General features: G+C 33.7%; 1 protein-coding gene across 1 annotated transcript; it reads left to right on the top strand.

Moving 5' to 3' along the window:
- Window positions 1–95: 95 nt before the first annotated feature.
- On the top strand, window positions 96–15,525 carry LOC145582806 (alpha-glucan water dikinase, chloroplastic-like). The gene is made up of 33 exons (XM_081639829.1): window positions 96–627; window positions 2,704–2,745; window positions 2,895–3,007; window positions 3,098–3,176; window positions 3,325–3,416; window positions 3,530–3,683; window positions 4,280–4,504; window positions 4,668–5,009; window positions 5,097–5,204; window positions 5,305–5,403; window positions 5,541–5,675; window positions 5,788–5,879; window positions 6,266–6,400; window positions 6,661–6,823; window positions 6,926–7,015; window positions 7,091–7,276; window positions 7,691–7,753; window positions 7,838–7,900; window positions 8,019–8,078; window positions 8,163–8,315; window positions 8,953–9,036; window positions 9,561–9,737; window positions 9,827–9,933; window positions 10,036–10,249; window positions 10,343–10,446; window positions 10,549–10,684; window positions 10,812–10,937; window positions 11,430–11,540; window positions 12,877–12,975; window positions 13,232–13,405; window positions 13,500–13,592; window positions 13,887–14,002; window positions 14,858–15,525. The coding sequence occupies exons 1-33, from the start codon at window positions 373–375 to the stop codon at window positions 15,060–15,062; spliced, it is 4,395 nt and encodes a 1,464-aa protein (XP_081495955.1). The 5' UTR covers window positions 96–372; the 3' UTR covers window positions 15,063–15,525.
- Window positions 15,526–22,068: the final 6,543 nt, after the last annotated feature.

Here is a 22,068-nt window from a genome sequence, read left to right as displayed (position 1 = left end):
ACCCTACACGTGTTCTTTTGATCATAAAAAGAGTTAAAACTACGTCGTTTATTTTTCCTATGATTTTATTTTTTAAAAAAAGGAAAAAGAAAAGAATAGAAAAGAAAAGAAAAATACGGAGAAAATCATTGGTCACACTTTTTTCCAGTCACACTTTCTCTCTCCAAAATCAAGTGAATTCCTTACTTGTTGTAAGAGAAAGTTTGCTCAATTCTTAACTTCAATCAAAATCCAATTTTTATAGTAATCAGTTATTTTTTCTGGGTAATTATATACAATAAAAAACACCCTTTTTTTTTTTGTTCATTTAAATTAAGAATTGATTGAAAATTTTATATGATTTTTTCTGGGAAAAATTGAGTGGAATTTAGAATGAGTAATTTGATTGGAAAGAATGTAACTTTGTTGTTGGAGCAGCATCAAAGCAAGGTTAATTCTGGGAATTTTTCTGGAATTCCAATATTCAAAGCTCAAGCAACATCAAAGTTAAGGAATTCTAATACTATATTTAGTAAGCAATTTTATGGGAAGAGCTTAAGATCTTTTACGAATACCCAGAAATTAATGGAAACTCGACGTTTTTCTTTTGTTGCGCGCGCTGTTCTTGCTGCTGATCCTGCTTCTCAGGTATAAATATATAATTCTGATTCTTTTTAATACTATTTTGATCAATAATAATAAGCATTTGATTTTAAAGTGGTCTAACCTTAACGATAAATATATCACATTTGATTAGACGGGTGTATTTTAATGTACCATATTTATTATTATTTTTAATTTTTTTTTTTTTTTTAATTTTTATATTCCGGACCTACCTTGTAGATTTTTATTGGAATTCTGGGTAAAGTGGTAATATTGTTATTTGTTAATGGTGATTTGAGAAAGTTTGAATTCCACTTACTAAGTTTAGAAAGTCGCTTACTTGTATTTTTTTGGGAGGAGCTATTATAGAAATGCTGCATTTATTTATGCTTTCTAAATGATATCATGCATAAATGCATTATTCTGTTAGAAGGTCCTTTTGTAGTTTTAGTATGATCATATGATATACTTCCATTATTGGTCAATATAGTACTTTTAGGTGTTGTAGAAGCAACATTTTCCACTTCACAATGGTGATTTTGATTGACAAAAATGTGCATATTTGGAATGCATATTGCTTGTTAGAAGCAACATTTTCCACTTCACAACGTGAATTAGTACTTTTTCGAGCTCTTCTATTTGATTTAGCCTTCTCTCTTTATTAATGCATTTGTCACTTTATAAAGTGAATGCATCTTACTTGTTAAGTTGAAATTCAAATATAATGTTTTTTTGTATTAAGAGAATAAGCCATATTTGGGGTCAGACTCTGAAGAAAAAGTGGAAGACTTATCTATAAGACTAGCAGACTTTGAACTTGTGTGTGGTTTGACTCTCTTTAGTCTTTACATGTGTGCTTATGTCTATCCAATAAAGATTCACGATGTATTATGCTATTAGAGTAGGTTAAGTTCCTGTCCCAAAAAGGGAGGGTCCATCGATTTGAGGATTGCACGGTTTGAATATTTTTTCTAGAGCAAGAACCCCAAAAATATTGAGTTCCCTAAGTAGGAGCCATTTGACCTCAGACAGGATGCTGCAATATCTCCATATTGAAAGAAAAAATTGGATTAAGGAATGTAAGAGAATTACCCAATGAAGAATTGCTAATATATAAGTCTATTATACTATGGAGTAATATTATTTGATTTATTATCAATTGATTTTAGAATGAAACCTTTGTTTCCCTGTAATATCATTTGTCATTTGCAATACTAATTTGATGTCAATGAAATTCTTAGGATGCATCACATTATTCATATACATGTATAAAGGTATTAACCTTGATGGGTATTTGGAGCAGAAGTCCATTTATCCGGGATAATGAGTTTCAATGGATAAGTTCAGAAGTTAAATGTTGAATTGTTGTACATATTTTATACTTACTCATGTTTAGTATTAGCCTATTAGGCTCGGTGGGGCAGGGTGGGGGTGATTAAGCATGTACATTTTTAGTATATACTTTGCTTAATCTGAATTCATACATATACATAGTACTATATTTGGATGTTCGGAAAAGGTTTCATATTATTTGAAATAGTAATATTTCATGATTGAACTTCCTTAATATCCCTCTACTCAAATGAAGTGTTTGGAGAAGTATACAAATGTCATTTACCATAATAAAACATGTACTAGCTTCTGGACTGCCTCAAATATAAAGCATCTGTTTAGAATCATAAGTCGTGAATCCAAGAAGCTTCTGTGGAAAATAACAGTAAAGCAAAAGAGAGCTTGGATTAAAGAGATATGAGATATCTATAAGCCATTGCCTGTTTTTTACTTTCTAATTCAGGCTGTGTAAGCTCACCATAAGCTAAAATTTGAAGGGTTAGCACTATATCAACCTCCTTGCTTTCTGTGTTAGGCATTGAATTTGCATTTGATGTTGAGCTGATATGTGCTTAACTAAATGAACTTGCTCATTAGGATTGTGTACACCTACTCCTAAGACCAATTTTGAGTCCTATCAATATGTTTGTCTTTCTATTTGATGCTTCTGTTTCTTTATGTGTCCATTATATATGGTAGAAATCTAAATGACTGGGATTCTAGTGAGTTGCTTCTAACACGGTGCTCATATCTATGTTCCTTCATTCTGATGGTCTTTGTCTATTGCAGCAAGCTGGCAGATACAATCTTGATGGAGATATTGAACTGCAGGTATATAGGTCCTGAAAGTCAATTTTATAATCTTAATTTTTTTTTTCATGAGAGGAGTTGATAGTTGGAGACTTGGAGTTTGCTTTTGCTTATTATGCTGAAATTTCACATTGGTTAATCTGAGACATTGTTCTCTCCCATTTGAACAGGTATCAGTGAGCCCTATGTCATCTGGATGCATTTCTAAGATGGAGATAGTGGTGACAAATAGTCATGATGACAATATAGTACTTCATTGGGGTGGGATACGTGATGGAAAAGAGTAATTTCACCAGTTGCCTATTTTTCCTTTTGCTCTACTAATATTCTTATACCACAATTGAGGAGTAACTTTATATTTTCGTTCTGTTAGGAAATGGGTGCTTCCTTCACGCAGACCTGACGGTACTAAAGTGCACAAGGATCGGGCCCTTAGAACCCCATTTAAAAAGGTAAGTTTGGTGCTGTACAGCTAAATGTTGGCAGTTCATTTTCATTAGCATATCCCTTATATATGAGTTTTGCTTTGGGTTAACTTGACACGGTGCTTTCAGAGTATCTTTTGTTAGGCATAATCCTAATGCATGTTTGTGTTTACAGTCAGGTTCTGGTTGTTCTTTGAGTATAGAGGTTGATGATCCTGAAATACACGCTATTGAGTTTCTTATTTATAATGAAGCCCGAGATATATGGTGTGTTAACTTTGTTGCGACTCTCTACTTAATGGTCCCTTTTCTATATTCATCATACACCTGAAAAACTCTTCTGACTTGTATCTCTTTCCAATCTACTATCACAATGGCAGGTATAAGAATAATGGCCTAAACTTTCAAGTGAGATTGCCTAGGAAATCTGAGAATACTCAAAATATATCAGTACCTGAAGATCTTGTTCAGATACAAGCATATCTCAGATGGGAAAGAAAGGGTAAACAGATGTATAATCCTGAACAGGAAAAGGTATGTCATATCTGTAATTACATGAAGCATGTAAACTTTGTATGGGATTTGGAATGAGGAAATCAAGCATGTCTCAATGTGAGGGTTGGGATTAGGTGGCTCTGATCCAATTCCTCTGATCTTTTGTTGAACTTTTTCTGTAACATGCTTCTATTTTCTGCTTTGCTCTCCTTTTCTAGTAATAGTATGACATTTTTTCAAGGAGATTGAAACTTGAATAGCTTACTTCTAGGAGTTTCATGACCTATGAAAGTTGACACCATCATCACATTCACAAGTTAGTTTGCCTTGATAACTGCTTCTGCATGAAAGATAAAACAAAGCTAGGAACAATAATTACTATTTGTTTCTTTATATGGAATTAATCATATCCATGAAGTTCTTCACCAGAAGTAGCAACATTCATCATATCAAACCCTTATCTAGCTACATATATTTGTGCTTTGATATAATGAGCGCTTTATCGTGTTTCATCTTTACCAAATAAGAGCAATTAACTTCAAAGAATTTGTGATTTGTTTGTTCTTTGGCAATGACATGCATACCTATGCTAATCCCCCATGAATCTAATTAAATACCTACAATATATCTTATAGGTGGAATATGAGGCAGCCCGTGCTGAGTTATTAGAAGAAGTAGCCAGAGGTGCTTCTATACAGGACATTCAAGCAAGGTTAAAGAAAGGAAGTAATGCAAGTGAGGTTAAGGAACAGACTCCTTCAAAATCTGAAAGCAAGATCCCAGATGATCTTGTTCAGATTCAGGCTTACTTAAGATGGGAGAAAGCTGGGAAACCAAATTACTCTCCAGATAAGCAAAGTGTAAACTTCGTATCTCTATAGTGTTGTGTGGATAGAGTGTGCTATGTGTTTTAAAATTTAAATTGTGTCAATGAAAGTGTTTTTTTCCTTTATTCCACCCCCCCTTTTCTTTTTTTTTTTTTTTCCCTCTTAGCAAGGAAACTAATTTGAATTTCGTCAACAGAAGGAATTTGAGGAAGCAAGAAAAGAGTTGCAGATGGAACTAGATAAGGGTGCTTCAGTGGATGATGTACGAAAGAAGATTGCCAAAGGAGAGATAAAAACTAAGGTTGCAAAACAGCTAGAGAAAAAAAGCTATTTTTCTGCTGAAAGGATTCAGCGTCAGAATAGGGATCTGATGCAGATTATTAATAAATATGCTGCTGAACCAGTGAATAAAGTATCCACAAAAGTGACAGAACCGAAAGCCTTATCTACACTTGAGCTTTTTGCTGAGGCAAAGGAAGCTCAAGATGGCAGTCTTATTAAAAAAAAGATATTTCAGCTTGCTGACAAGCAACTTCTGGTGAGTGAATGGTTTTATCTCCAAAATTTCCAAGGAACTACTTCTGTTGGAAGTTAATGAAACTGACAAACTCTTTTTCATCCTAAGGTACTTGTGACTAAGGTTGGTGATAAGACAAAGATATGTCTGGCGACAGATTTTAGGGAGCCTCTTACCCTTCACTGGGCTTTGTCGAGTAAAGGAAATGAGTGGCTGGTAAGTGCCAACTTGCTAATGTGGTTATCAACCTGAAATTCAAACTATTTTGGTACCTCTCCCATTTGTCTAATTCTGTATGCTCTACGAATACTTGCAGCAACCACCTCAGAATGTCCTTCCACCAGGTTCAGAATTAGTGGAAAAAGCTGCAGAGACACAGTTTGCCAGTGTCACCTCTGATGATCCACTACTCCAGGTGTGCCCTTGAACTATCTTGGCTGTCATTTATGTGGGAGTTAAAAGTTTTTTGATACAGTCTAGAAGACTGATGTTTTCAGAACAGATAGAACACATGGAAAACTTGGACTTAACACAAGAAAATTTATTTTGCAGAGGGTTCAGTCATTGGAGATAGAAATCAAAGGTGGTGATTTTGTAGGTATGCCATTTGTCCTTGTATCTTCTGGGAACTGGATGAAGGACAACGGTTCAGATTTCTATATTGACATTGGTGTCAGACCCACACAGGTATGCTCTTTACTTATATTTTGCAATTAATGTTGAGTTCTCATGTATATATTCTTTTCTGCTTAATTTCACCTGGCACTGATAATGTACTGCCTGAATTTCATTTCTACAGAAGGATGCAGGTGATGGAAGTGGGACTGCGAAGTCGCTGCTGGAAAAGATAGCTTCACTGGAAAGTGAAGCACAAAAATCTTTTATGCATAGGTTAGTTAAATTGCTACAATCAAATCTATGTGGCAGTTCAAACTTTTACATATATTCTGTTCTGATTACACACATTAGTTTGTTGTTACATTGGTTAATGCCTTCATCTTAACCTGCAACTGTCTCCTCTAAAGAAGCCCTTTCCATTATTCTTTCTGGTTGCTTAATTTGTGTGCACATTAATCATATTTTGGTGTGTCTGAAACTATCCATTTGAGGAAAATTGGAAAAATATTATCTGTTAAGTGAAAAGAGAAAAAAAATGGATGTTGGAAAGGCTGACTTTGATCCCAAAGTCATTTTCTGCTCTTTAACATTTGCAAAATAAGCTTCTAAAAGCAGAGAACATTTAACATGTCATCTAAATCTTATTCCTTTCTTTCCAGATTCAACATTGCAGCAGACTTGCTTGATGAAGCCATGGATGCTGGTGAATTGGGTCTTGCTGGGATGTTAGTATGGATGAGATTTATGGCCACAAGGCAGTTGATATGGAACAAAAACTACAATGTGAAGCCACGGTAAATTTCTTATCTTATAACCTTTGGATGAACTAGTTTTTGCAGTTCTTCGAGGCTTGTCTCTTCAGATTCAGCAATCTTCCTTGTATATCTTATCTTACGTCGGAATTTGTTTACTTAATCCCCTTTCCTATTTTAAAATTTTTTTTATTAATGATTTATGTGGGCACCTTTATGGTAGGTACGTATTTAATCTATCAAAGCTCTGCCTTATTTCTTTTTTGCTTACTATTTGTGTCCTTTTTCTAATCATTCTGCAGTGAGATAAGTAAAGCTCAAGATAGACTTACGGATTCTCTCCAGAACATATTCAGAAGTAAGCCCCAGTACCAGGAACTTCTTCGAATGATAATGTCAACTGTTGGTCGTGGAGGTGAAGGGGATGTTGGACAGAGAATTAGAGATGAAATTTTGGTCATCCAGGTCAGTTATGGGCCTCTGGCATATGTATAGTTTTGTTTTGGTTCCTCTCTGCATATGTGATTGATTAAAAAGCCCACTTGTTGCATAATGTGGTATTTACAGAGAAACAATGATTGCAAGGGTGGACTGATGGAGGAATGGCATCAAAAACTGCATAATAATACAAGTCCTGATGATGTTGTCATCTGTCAGGTATTCTCAAAAGAAATGGTAGAATTTTTTTATCCTCGTAGGGAATTGATTTCTCTTACAGTTTTTCTCTTTCAGGCATTAATTGATTACATCAAAAGTGACTTTGACATAAGCGTTTACTGGAAAACACTAAATGACAATGGGATTACTAAAGAGCGCCTTCTTAGTTATGATCGTGCTATCCACTCTGAACCAAATTTCAGAAGTGACCAGAAAGAAGGGCTTCTGAGGGATCTTGGACATTATATGAGAACACTGAAGGTAGACACCACACTAACTTTTCTTTTCTCCTTTGACAAGAGTCATCACACCATTTTAGTCAAATTTGTTTCTGCATGCCTAGTAACCAAGGCCTGTCTGTTACTTTAGTCCTTACTGTATATTCTACCTTGGGAAGTGTGATAATTCTATAAATAAACTTTTTTTGCAAAGTGCAAACTACAGAAACAGAACTGAGTGTATGCCTTTTCTTTCATTAAATATTAACCGCTGTGCTTATGGTCCAGGCCTTCTTGCATGAATTTTTGACATATATTTGGCTTTATGTGCTTTATTTGATATTTTTTGCATGACTTCATATATTTCCTCGTATTCCAATACCTCCTTGTCTCATCAATACTATATAGTTTCTTTGTTTTTGAACATTATTTCAACTTTGATATTTTGATTATGCAGGCAGTTCATTCAGGAGCAGATCTGGAGGCTGCTATTTCAAATTGCATGGGTTACAAAGCTGAGGTATAGTCAGTCATTTTCATTCTTCAACACTTCCCCATTTTGTTTAGAAGACATGATATATTAAATCATATGTGATGACTTCAGGGTCAAGGCTTCATGGTTGGGGTGAATATTGATCCTGTTCCTGGTTTGCCTGCTGGTTTTCCGGTAAATTATTTACCATTCCCTTTTTCAGAGTTTTTCTGTTTGTTGTTCCTCTTTTGTTTTGAAGTCTGACAGATTCTCGGTACTGTTTTCAAGTAATGTTGTATATCCTTTTGTGCAGAACTTGCTTCAGTTTATCTTGGAACATGTAGAAGATAAGAATGTGGAGCCACTGCTTGAGGTACATAGACCATATATCTTTAATTTATCTCTGGTTCTCTTAATGTCTATACATTTCTCCTAACTCTGACTAAATAATATGCAGGGATTACTAGAGGCACGACAGGAACTCCGACCACTATTGTTTAAGCCTCAAAATCGGCTGAAGGATCTTATATTTTTGGATATTTCTCTCGATTCTTCTGTGAGGACAGTCATTGAAAGAGGTTATGAGGAGCTGAATGACGCTGGACCTGAGGTATACATTGAAAGAATATTCTTTTTACCTTCTTGTGATTGATAATTTTTGGGCCAGCTTCATTTTCTGAGGTCAAATTTGAGGAATGTGGTTCTTTGAGCTATTTTGGTGTTGATGAATTCCACGCTAAATCAATGTGTCTGAATATGTGAGACTACCATGAATTAGTGCTTGCCTTGTATAACTGCTAGAGATATTGAAAGAAGTCTATTTTATATTGAAATTGGGCCTAAGGATATTCAAAAGGAAAATGTGTAGTTTTGATGGCTCAGAAGAAGCCTGCATCTGGATCAAATAGTGAATTCCATATCTTTTCCAAAAATAGCTAGTGAAATGGACCATAACTTCATAAGCATCATTTTTTAAGAATATGCTACAAAATGCATACATATTTGGCGTGCCTTTTCTGCAAAAACTGGTTAATTTATTGGCTGATTTCTTCTTTACTATTTTTACCCGTTGTATACTGATGTAACAGTTTGTTTCCCTGATGTTGGATTGGAATTAAGTCGAAATTTGCATGTCCTTTTTTTTTTTTCTCTTTGTTTATAATATCTGTAATTTATATATGGACTAAATAGGTTGTTTGGGAAGTATCTATTCTCTAACATGTCTTGTTGTTTGTGTGTTTATGCAGAAAATCATGTACTTCATTTCCATGGTTATTGAAAATCTTGCTCTTTCTTCAGATGATAATGAGGATCTTGTCTACTGTTTAAAGGTATTTAGTACACAAAGAGCTTCAATTGATAAAATTTGTTTATCTTTGTCGTCGTTTCTACTATGTTTTATGTAGAAAATTGTTTAGGACTTGATGCATAATTGCAAATTTATTTCTAGATTTTACAAATATATCTTCATTTAATGTACTAAATGTCTACTCACATTTTTGCGAAAACTAAATGTCTACTCACAGTATCTTCCTTTTCTAGTAAAGATTGACCAGTATTGCTCATGGTGGCTTTGAATAATACAACTAGGATATTGTATTGATAGTTCATATCTGTGTGCCTAAAGAACAGCCTGACAAATGCTTGTTTCCTTGAGTTTCTGTTTTAGGATTGTGGACCATTTATTTTTTTTCCCTTTCAATCCTTTCTTTGTTTTTGTTATTGTTTCTTTGTTTTGCTAGGTATTGATATGTGTTGATGTGGAAATCGTTTCCTCTACTTATCCTCTTAAAGAAATCTCTTTCCATTTCCTCACTACACAATTCTTTTAATGTTTCCATTTTGATTCTTATAGGGTTGGAAGTGTGCACTTGATAAAGTAAAGAGTAAGGATGAAAATTGGGCACTGTATGCAAAGTCAGTCCTTGACAGGACACGTCTGTCACTTGCAAGTAAGGCAGAGTATTATCAACAAATATTGCAGCCATCTGCAGATTACCTGGGATCACTTCTTGGAGTTGATCAATGGGCTGTACGTCAATTGATGTCCCTCTACCTAGTGTTTTAGCTGTTTAGTTTCGGAATGCACTGAGTTCACCTATCCTTTTGACCGTACTGCAGGTCAGCATATTCACAGAAGAGATGATTCGTGCTGGATCAGCTGCATCTCTCTCTTCGCTCCTTAATAGACTGGATCCAGTTCTTCGAAAGACTGCCAATCTGGGAAGGTTGATTTTAATTCTTTGACTGCAGACTGATTATTCATGCTGTAGTTTGTATCATCAATATCATCAATTTTTCTGATTTTAAACCTGAACTTTCTCAATCAGTTGGCAGATTATCAGTCCAGTTGAAGCCGTTGGATATGTTGTGGTTGTTAACGAGTTGCTATCTGTCCAAAATAAAACCTATGCACAACCTACTATTTTAATTGCAAATCATGTGAAAGGAGAGGAGGAAATTCCTGATGGCACTGTTGCTCTACTAACACCTGATATGCCAGATGTATTATCACATGTTTCTGTCCGAGCAAGAAATTGCAAGGTTTTTGAGTTTTTCCATTCCCCTTTAATATGTTTGACTTTGAACTCTTGTTTCCATCTCGTTTCTTGATGTTTGAGACTATTTCAAATTTAGGTTTGCTTTGCCACATGCTTTGATAGCAAAATTCTCTCTGACCTCCAAGCAGCTGAAGGGAAGTTATTGCGCCTCCAGCCAACATCAACTGATGTAATCTACAGGTAACATAATGTTTTCACACTTTGTCCTCCTCAGAAATCCTGTTTTTATTGCTCTTATTTATTACTGCTCTCTTTATGTGATTTTCATCTTTTGTTTCTCAGTGAGGTGAGTGAAGGTGAGCTCAATGGGGCTAGCTCAAGTGCGGCGAGCGACAATTCTTTACCATCAATAAGCTTGGTCAAAAAGAAATTTAGTGGTAAATATGCCATAACATCAGAGGAATTTACTGGTGAATTAGTAAGTACTTCTGTTCTATATGAGCTGCTACCATAACACCAACTGCTTACTTTCTCCTTCTTCAAGTATCATATCAGATATTAGAGAAGTTTAAAGTTTGTATCATGATATTTTTCTTTCTGTTCAGGTGGGAGCTAAATCACGTAATATCTCATATTTAAAAGGAAGAGTTCCATCATGGGTTGGAATCCCTACATCTGTGGCCCTCCCATTCGGAGCTTTTGAGGAAGTCCTTTCATATGGCCCCAATAAGGTGTTTTTCTCTTCCCCCTTGTTAATATTATACAGTGTTCCAGAATATTTGGCTAATTACTTAGATGATATGGGAAGCAATTAGCAAAATGAGAGACAAAATGTTCTAAACTTGTGGTGGGAAAGTGCAAGCTCGCCCCTTTTCCTCACACCACCTCCTCTCTATGATAATTAATCGAACACATTGTTTAAGAATGATGACAATTTATAATTTTGTAGTGGATATTCTTGATTTTTAGGAAGTAACTTTTTTATTTTCCTTCTAATTTTCCACTTCTCTCTTATCTCGTAGAATTTTATGTTACATTCCCAAAGAGTTGAAGTGAGTACCTTTAATAGGGGCAAATTTGTTCCTTCACCCCATATGAAATCTTGCGATAATCTTATTACTTGTGAATAGTCCAACTGGGCAAAATTTGAAGAGATGGAAGGTGTATTATCTTTCTCGTTTTTCAAAGTAAGTTTGTGTGTTTTATATTTCCCATACTGGCAGGAAGTGAATGACAAGTTGAAGATCCTGAAGAAGGAACTAGTCGATGGAGATATTGAAGCTCTAGCAAAAATTCGCAGCACAGTTTTAGGACTTGTTGAACCACCTCAGTTGGTAAGGTCCTTTATGCACCCATCCTTTATATAGTTTTTATGTTTCAGATATCTTGCCTTCTATGCTTTCCTATTACATTGCATATGAGCATTTGATTAGTGGATCAGGATAGTATATACAGAGAGAAATCTATTTAAGAATGGGATCCTAGATTGTGGGCCAGCTAAGGGTGAAAAGGGGAATTTCCTTTGGCAAAATAAGATCTGAGTAAAATAGGGAAAAACTTCATGGAGCAGATTAAAATGCAATTCTTAAATTATGCACTATGGAGCATGATGTGGATTAAATTTGCTGGTTAATATTCTTATTATACCTACATATTCTTTATCACACTTTCATGTTCTTTTTTAATGTACTTCCTCTGTTCTTTTTTACTTGACCTGTTTCTTTTATCACGCTTGCCAACGCAAAACTTTAACGATGAATAACTTTAATTCTTCATAAGTAAAAATTATAAAAGTTTTATATTATGATAGTACTTATTGAAACGAATTCAAAAAGATATCATATGAATATATTTTTCCTTACATATCATTCACAAAAGACGGTCAAAGGAACGGAGGAAGTATGTAATTTTTTTTTATTAGCGGTATGTGTGTGCTCTTTTTATGAATAAAGATGAGATAGGTTCTTTTATTTTGCACTAAATTTAAACACAAGCACAGGGTGAATATAATTACCTCTGAAGTTTGGTGTTTTAGGTTTTTATTGTTCATATATATATATTCTATAGAGTGTATGAAAAATGGATCTTATATTAAAGCATAGTTCAATCTTACAATGATCAGAATATTATAAAATTTCGGATTATGTAGAGAATTTTATGGTTATTTTCCATATCATAATCATCATCAGTCATATATTGGAAGAAAAATACTTCGTAGTGAGTACCTAATGTAAATCCGTTCTTTTCAGACTGAAACCTACAATAAATAGGGTAAAAGGAGAAGACATTGAATGCACATGTTTTTAAGCTAAATGAATCTTTTTTATCTTTCTGTAAAATAATAATAAAAAAAAAGGATCTTCAGCTTGAAAACAAAATTACATCCTTCTCATTGTTTCCTTCCCTATGTATGTATAGTTATGTTACTATGTGTGTGTGTGTGTGTGTCTTAATTTGCACTCTACATTCTGGGAGAATGATATACCACCAGATATCACTAATGTCTCAAGTATAGGTAGTAGCCTCACTTTATAGTAAAGGTGGTAGCCTCATGTTGTCTCTTGACATTTTATTCTCTCTTTTTTGTCTGCGTACTTTGTATGAAAAACTCTTTCTAGTCATTTTATTAAGTTATGTATGAAATGATTGTTGAACAAAATTACGATGTAGGTCGAAGAGCTAAAAAGCAAGATGAAGAGCTCTGGAATGCCATGGCCTGGGGATGAAGGTGAGAAGCGCTGGCAACAAGCATGGACAGCAATTAAAAAGGTGAGACACATTTTGTTTTCAGCTGGTGGTTCTGCCCTTTCATTAGAGGATCATCGATTCATCGTCCAATTCTATTTTGGTGCCTTTTCTACTTTGATCGAAAATTTATTGCATGGACCCAAACCTCGTTCCCATCCCTCACAACAATCAATTGCTATTCAAATTTCTTTATACTTCCCATTTTATGTTCATGTTCAATATTCTAAAGGAGGATAAATTTTTTGTCTTGTATGCGAAATCGAAATATGTCTTACAGGTTTGGGCTTCAAAGTGGAACGAGAGAGCATACTTCAGTACAAGAAAAGTTGGGCTGGATCATGAATATCTCTGCATGGCTGTCTTGGTTCAGGAAATTATTAGTGCTGATTACGCGTTTGTTATTCACACAACAAATCCTTCTTCTGGGGATTCATCTGAAATATATGCTGAGGTAATGCAGTTTCTACTTCTTACGTGTATCCATTAGGAATTATTGGACCTTAATAGATAAGAATAATTGTGTTAAAATCTCTTATTTGGTGTAGGTTGTGAAAGGACTTGGTGAAACTTTGGTTGGGGCCTATCCTGGCCGTTCTTTAAGCTTCATCACCAAGAAAAGTGATCTCAACTCGCCAAAGGTTACTTTAAGTACCTTTTTTATTACGTCCTTACAGAGTACACTCTATGAAAGAATGCTAGTTTCTCAGAGAAACTACAGTTGCCTGAATATGTCTTTAATAAGTATACTTTCTACAGGCATGGATATAACATTATTATATAATTAGGGGATACACATTGTTTCCTTATATTAATATCCAATTTGAATGGGGGTATAAGAATTAAAAACTTATCATGCTATCCAATAAATGAAGTATGCATGCTCATCAAAAGAAAGAAATTGGACTGAACACTGATGAGTTTTAATATTGTAGGTTTTGGGATACCCAAGTAAACCTATTGGCCTCTTCATAAAACAATCTATCATTTTCCGATCTGATTCAAATGGTGAAGATCTTGAAGGTTATGCTGGTGCCGGACTCTATGACAGGTATATTGCTAATATAAACTCTGCATTCCTGAATAATCTTCCTGATCATCTTTTATGGACCTTTTAGCTTCAATTGTACTGTTTCCTTCTTAAGCTTTACCCCTGTCGCGTCGTTCGCTTTCATGCGCCGATTAATCGGCGCGCCGATAAATTGGAAAAATTTCCCCTCCCCGCCTTTCTATTCTATAATGGTAGTTTTGTAACCAGTATGGAGCCGCTTCTTCGCCCGACTTTTGTCGGTAGCTTGGGAACCTCCTCCTAGGAGGGGACCGATGATCGGCCACCTGTGGGACCGACTCCCGACCAGGAAGTACCGGCGGCTACTCGGCCATTTTCTGATCAATCTCCGCCTTCTTGTGCCATAACCGGGTTTCTCCCTAAGCTGCTCAACTAAGCCTTGGATCGCGACCCCCCAACCCCACGGGCATAATGCACAAGTTGCTCTTTTCATCACTGCAACCTTCATATTTTGTCTCGGATAATCTGATTCCAATAATTTTCTTGCTAATTTTTTATTTTATTTTATTTTATTTTATTTTATTTTATTTTTTATTTGATTTGTGGCCACTTTTCCAATCTAATTATTCACATTGAACTACTTTTCTTATTTTCTGAGATGATAGGGAGTAATAAGATTATTCAGGGACTGAGGGAGCTCGGTCTTTGAATTTAACACTGAGCACTTCTTGGTTTAATCTCTGTATACTAATAGATCCAGGAATTTAAATTGCGTAAGAGCTTTTGATATGCTTTTTAGGAAGTGGAGCAACTTGTTTAAGTTACTTCAATTGGTATGTCTGTCCATTTTTAAATTACTTTTGATGCTAACATCAGGCAAATCTTATTCCTGAACAGTGTCCCAATGGATGAAGAAGAGAAAGTTGTGCTAGACTACTCAGTCGACAAATTAATGAATGACAGCAACTTCCGTCAATCAGTGCTGTCAGGCATTGCAAAGACAGGAAGTGCAATTGAGGAGTTGTACGGTTCTCCTCAAGACATCGAAGGTGTTGTCAAGGATGGGAAGATATATGTTGTACAAACCAGACCACAGATGTAATTAATCATTTCTTGCCTCTTCTCCCAGAGAATTGCCATCTATACATACTGTGTCTCAGCACCATGAGAAAAATAGTTTGGAATGCAGGGCAACGGAAAAGCTTGCAATTGAAGTTATAATAGAAGAAGAAACTTGTGAGCATACGGTGGAGAACTTTGAAGAAACGAGACAAGTTGGACTAACAAGTGTAAATCATTTACGACGTCTGTTTTCCTTGATCAGAAAATGTGTAGGCTTTTGCTGATGGAAAACAGATCGATTGTCTGTCCAAGAACAGGTAGTAGTATGAATAAATCCAAATTAAAGTGAAAAGGTTAGCAATAAGAAAAAGGCTATTATAACACAACATTATGTATAGCAATAGAAACTTGCCAAAATGGCATTTGATCATCTAATTCATGGTCTTGTTACGATTACGAACAATAATACGAGGGATTGATATTAATAAAACTATTTCTAAAAATTGTAATTACTGACTTGCTGATGTATAACAATATACTATTGCACAGTTATATTTGAGTTTATATATATTAATTGTAAGAATGTACGATCAAATTTAAGGGAATGAATAGCGTAAAAGTCAAACTATTATAAGTATTTTAAAACGGAGGTTGAAAAGAGATGTAAATGTACTTGTCGTTTTTCGCATAAACATGGCTATCTTCCAACAATGACTTTATTATATACAGTCAGCTTTATTAATGATTAATTTTGCGAAAAACTACCCTAAATACAAAATGTTGTAATTAACTATTTTATAAAGTAGGTTGTAATTGACTACCTCTCATAGGAATCTCACATTTGACTTTTTTCCTTGCGTTGACTATGTCAGGTGATGGTAACGTGACCCTTTAATGACTTATTAATTTTCCCCAAATTTGCCCAACTGCATTGATTATTTGACCAAAATTGCAGAAGGCTCTAATCAAAATTAATTGTGAATTGCACTTGGCATTGAAGCATTAACATCAATTAACCTGAATTGGTAAGTTTGGAGTTTGTTATTTCATTTTCAAGTATAACTTGGCACTTCATCTCTGTCAATAACTGAGAAAATTTGCCCCTTTTCTTTGTTTTCTATGGTTAGAGGCTCTTGGGTATTCCACACTTGCACTTGTCGTTGGATGGTGAAGCCATTTGCACCAAATACCAACCATGGTTACAAAAAACCCCAACTCCAAGAACACGCAATTTTTAGAAAAGAAATCAGCAATTTAGGCCTCGTTTGGTTTAATGTAAAACATTTTCAATGAAAAATTAGTTTTCATGAAAAACATATTTTTAAGGAAAAACACAATTGCAAATTAGTTTTCCTTTGTTTGGTTGCGTACAAGAAAAGTTCAAGAAAAATAAAAAATAGGAGTGAAAATGTAAGGATGGGGAAGTAAAAAAAGAGGTAAGGAGGAGAGAGGAAAATGTGGCTTCCCTTGTTTTGGGAAGGAAAATGTTTTTCATCATTAAGGATGAATTTTCCACCCTTAGAAAAATTGTTTTTCACCCCTTAACAAACCAAACAAAGGAAAATGGTAAAAAATAGAAAAATCATTTTCCATGAAAACCTTTTACATCAAACCAAACAGGGCCTTAAAAGGGGATTCGACCGAAAACAATCATATAAACATAACTTGAAGGAATTCTAGTTTGATTACACAAATTGAAGAGGAAATTGGCTCAAAGAAGGAGATACAAAGTGCAATTAGGGATTTGATTGGGGGATTATAAGGGCTGAATTGGTTATGAAATGGCAAAATTTGGGGGAAAAGGGGGGAATTAAGTCATTGAAGGATCACGTGACCCTCATGTGACATGGTGAAATTCGGGAAAAAAAGTCAAACGTGAGATTTCGGTGGGAGGTAGTTAATTACAACATTTTATACTTTATAAGGTAGTTAATCACAACATTTTGTTTTTAGGGTAGTTTTTCGCAAAATATAGGGTTTAAAAGGTAGTTTTTCCAAAAAAAAAAAAAAAAAAAAATCCTTATTATTACTATCTCTAACCATATTTTCAGTTAAATTAACCTCAAATAAATGGAAAACTTGTATATGTACATTAAAAAAAGAAGTCACTTGGCTTGGCTACGTAATTGAGTTGAATCTATCAAATGTGGACGGTTAGTATTTTTAGTTGATATTAGAGTTCATTTTATTTAAGAAGTAATGTAACAAGTAATATAATTAAGAAGTAATGTAACAAGTAATATAATTAACAAAATCTACATTAATATTGTATTGTGACTATTGTCAACTTTCTCTAAATATATTAAAATAATTAGGATTAGCTCAAGTTGCTTAGCTAAACTAACATAGAATGGTGTATAAATACTATCTCCGTTTTATATTATTTGCAACGATTTGAAATAAAGTAGAGAGGAAAATTTCTAATCGTTGCAAATAATATGTAATGGAGGTAGTATGAACATGAATAAGCACAAAGCATTAGACCATCAAATATTAAAGATTATCAAGAAAATAAAAAAAAAAAGCAAGGGAAACCATTCCCTCGGAGAGTTATTCTAAGAGGTACACGATCAAGTACTTTAATACTGCTTTCGGGCAGTGGAAGACCATGTCCATTAAAGACCTCGATCACCATTGGTTGGTTAGCTTTGACCAAGACGGGGTTGATGAAGATACTCGTGAGTTTCGCCCAATCAGGTGGGACGAACCCTATGCTAATATTAGCCTCATTGTGAATGATAACGGCTATAGGACTTATGGTCGCGACTATAAAACTTATCTATCACGGTTAATTTATACTCCCCCGTTCCTATTTGATAGTTATTTTTGGGCAATTTTTACGAGAATTAATAAACATGAATAAGAAGTAGTAAAAGTACATTGAAAAAGTAAATTTACATTGGGTATGCAAAAAAGTAGAGAGAAAGTAATTAAAGTACATGAGAAACCAAATTTACATGGAAAAGTTAAATTTGCATAAATATTATTGCAAATTGGAAAGAATTTTGATAAAAATTTAATATTAATGGTACTTGAAAAAAATAAATATGACTAACGTCTTGAAAAATGGAATTTTGTTTTTTGTTTTCAAATCTGTAAATGTACTGCTGTAAGAGGGAAAATAATGTGTCGTCTCTGTCAATTTATCATGTATTGCAATTGATATTGTTATTTGGTTTCATATTCCACTTTTTACATTTTGTCTAATTTAAGATTAATGGCCTTTCTTAATTACCCATTCATGGACTAAAAATATTACCTTAGGGGTATCCGGTATCATGGCATAGTTACAAACTAGTCTAGTACCTGTGCGATGCACGGCTTACAAATCTTGATACTCATATTCATTTCACAAAATTTTAAAATAAAATAATTTAATGAGTAATAATGAATTTACTTATAAATATGTCTTAATCATATATTTTTTAACCCTCAAAATAATGATATACGAATTACTACTTGAGAACAACCTTTTTTCTACTTCTTAAATTGTGTAGAAAGATTTTAAAAATAATTCTACTCAATGAACTAACAATCAATACCCATCATATTTTTTCCCTCATTTCTACTTGCGCCACTGACCACCTCATTTTTAAATAGGGGGATTTTTCGGTGTGGCTGGTCACACTGTGTGGCCGAGGTTACTCCAGTTACTCGGTCAGGGGTTACTTGAGTTACTTCCAACCGAGTAACCGCTTAAATAACCCCTAACTTAGTAACTCATAACACTTGACCGAGTAACTCGTAACCCCTGACCGAGTAACTCGAGTAATCCCTGATCGAGTAACCTCTCGAGTAACTCATGACCAAGTAACCCTTAACTGAACCCTTTAAGTAGCCCATGATCGAGTAACCCTTTAAGTATAATATGTTTTATACTCTATCAACATATTATGTGCAACTTTTGAATATTTCACAAATAATACCCAAAAGTTGCACATAATACTATGCAACGGAAGTAGTAATTATATAATTCCACCAATCTATTTTTACTTGATCGAGTTGTATGTTGCATTTAATTAATACTCTTGCCAGTGCATAACTTTAACACCATCAATCACTTCAAATCTTAATAAGTACAGTAAAATTAAAATTATAAAAATTACTAGTAGATATTATAATAGTATTTTTGAGACGATTCTAACAAGATTATTTCACATGAATATATTTTTCCTCATATATAACTCACATAAAATGGTTAAAAGATGAAATGTGAATAGTATAAAAGTCTAATTAAAATATGTCAATTAAGAAAGAACAAAGGAAGTATCAACTACTTACAATATACTCCATATATTTTAATAATTTCTCATTCTTATTCTAGCCAAGATTCCAAGAATATACCCTTCCATGTCCGGAGCAATGATGTGAATTGAATCTTGATTGCAGATGAATATACAGTTTAATAAAGTTAAATAAACTAACCTTAGCTTGTTCTAGTGTTCTACTGTTGAATAAATTAGAGTATGAACATATAAGATCAAGATTCATCAGATCTTATTTAGATGTTAGTGTTGTAAACCACAACATATGTGTAGTTTAAATTGTTGATAAAAATTCAATTGAGTTTTACAACTACTCAACTAGGATTGGCTTAAGTTATATACAAAGCATAAAAAAAGACTAGATTATTATTCTATCTAGATTTTCTTAGTAATATATAATAAAATAGATAGGGTTTAGATCAAGTTGCTTAACTAAAAACACATAAAAGGGTGTATAAATATGAACATGATTACATGAATATATATGCACAAACAAAGCTAAGCATTACTATTTACAATCATCTTAATTTGAAGTTTGTAATATACTTTTTCTCCCCAAAAAAAAAAAAAAAAACATAGTAACAGGCTAAGCTATGTCAATCCAAGAGGATAATAGAGTGGCCGATTTGAGGTACAAAGAAGATGAACTCCCACAAAGTTTAAGCGAAAATCCCTCCGAGGACGCGCTCAAGGCATGGTTTTTTAACTACGGGTGGGTGCAAATTTGCGAACTTAAAAACAACACTAGCCACACCGTCACCTTCTACAACCCGTACAACGACGACGCTAGGGGTGATATCGCCCCCGGCGCCACAGAAGGTGTAAAGAGCAAGGGCTACCTTCCCTTGGAGAAATATTCTAAGAGGTACGAGATCAAGTACTTTAATACATATTTCAACGAGTGGACGATCATGTCTATTAAAGACCTCGATCGTGACTGGTTGATAACGTTTGAGCAACCTAGGGTCGATGATGACTCTCGCCAGCTTCGCCCTTATCAGTGGTTGGATTGGGCTAGAATTAGCCTCATCATCCACGATACCGGCTATCGGATTTATAATTGTACACTTAATGCCGATCAAGGAAGCATGAAATTCAGGGATCGTCAATTAACTAATAAGTAATTAATTATTGAACTAAACATAACATCATATATCATATAGGTCATATATGTTGTATGTTTATTTGAATGGGTTGTAATTTAATAATCTTGTTTAATTTTTTGTTTTCTGCTTAATTTCAAATCTGTAATTGTTGTAAGATTCTAAGAAAAATAATATGATGTCCTTGTCATCTGTTCATAATCATGTATTACAAATATTATTGCAATTGATATGAGTATAATTGTTGTATACTTGTATGGTTTCATTATTACACATTTTATGTTTATTGTTTGTTTTTTTTGAAGACTAATTACCTAAGTCAATTTATCTTGTCGATCTTTAGGTTTCCATTGATTTTCTTATCGTGAGATTTTCATAAGATGAGTGTTTGGAATTTTCATTTGCAAATACTCCTTATTTTTGTAAACGTACAATTCAATAGTAGGGGAGATTAAAAAAAAAAAATTGCTTATGTTGTGTATATATATATTTAGCTTATCTTTTAATTAGAGAAGCAAAATACACTTCCTCGTGCATAAAATATGTATTCAATGTGGGGAAAAAACTTTAAAAGAAAAAAAGAAAAAAGAAAAAGAAGACTATGCCCGATACAGTAAAAAGAAACATGAAGATTTTTCAAAAAAAAAAAAAAAAAAAAAAAAAAAAATAATAATAAAATAGAAAAACAATATGAGATGGAGATGGAGAGAGTATTACCAATGTATATAAAATATATATGCTTTCATAGTTTCGTGTTAACTCAAATGCATCTAAATTAGATCCGTGGCCTCGCAGGCTCGCACAACTTTTGAAAATACACTGCCCCATTCGTACTCTTTTTTTTTTTTTTTTTTTTTGAAAACATATGTACTCCTATTTTAATACTCCATATTTAAAAATTTAGATACGAAGTATTTATTAATAAATACTTATATGCAACCTTTAACACTAGACTTCATACATCTGTCAATTTATTAATCAATACATCGTTACTTCAATTTTTACAAGTTTACAACTAAGGGCCTGTTCTGATTTACTGAACTAAGCTAAACTGAACTGATTAGAGTTGAACTGAACTGAACTGAATATTTTATGAGAGATGGAAATTAGGAACTGAACTGAATTGAACTGATTGGAGCTGAACTGAACTAAACTGAATATTTTATGAGAGATGGAAATTAGAAACTGAACTGAACTGAACTGATTGAAGCTGAACTGAACTGAAATTAAGCTGAAGAGAACATGCTCTAACTGAGTAAAATCATGCATGTATATATAGCTTATATGATAAGAACCTATATATGTAAGTAATAGCAGTAATTATTAACAAACCATTTTACTTCAATTATTACAAGTTTACGACTAATGCCAGAGTCTCATGTGTAATTTTAATATTTTTTGTACTCGTATATATCTTTTAGTTGCAAGGATAGTTATTGACTTGTTGATAAGTACTTTGTACCTAATTCCCAGCCGGCCAGCTGATAATTGAAAATTTAATTTAAAACGACTTCTATGTCAAAAAAAAAAAAAAATCTCCTATAACTAAAAATGAAAATAATAGACCAAGTTAATATAATTTCTAACCTCTTAAAATTAATTAATTAGTTAATTAATTAAATAATTAGCTAAAATATGGAAGTCATAAATATTATGAGTATAGGTTAAACGAAATTTC

The sequence above is a fragment of the Chenopodium album genome, chromosome 15 (genome assembly GCF_948465745.1).
Source record: "Chenopodium album chromosome 15, dcCheAlbu1.1, whole genome shotgun sequence".
NCBI lineage: Eukaryota > Viridiplantae > Streptophyta > Magnoliopsida > Caryophyllales > Amaranthaceae > Chenopodium > Chenopodium album.
Note: the sequence above shows the minus strand (reverse complement) of the source record. Positions and strands in the feature narration are given on the sequence as shown.

Excerpts from the sequence above, each read along its gene's own strand:
- LOC145582806 (XM_081639829.1), top strand. The coding sequence starts at position 373 with ATGAGTAATTTGATTGGAAAGAATGTAACTTTGTTGTTGGAGCAGCAT. Across the intron at positions 628-2,703 it reads CTGCTGATCCTGCTTCTCAG|CAAGCTGGCAGATACAATCT; the intron begins GTATAAATATAT and ends TGTCTATTGCAG. Across the intron at positions 5,880-6,265 it reads CAAAAATCTTTTATGCATAG|ATTCAACATTGCAGCAGACT; the intron begins GTTAGTTAAATT and ends CTTTCTTTCCAG.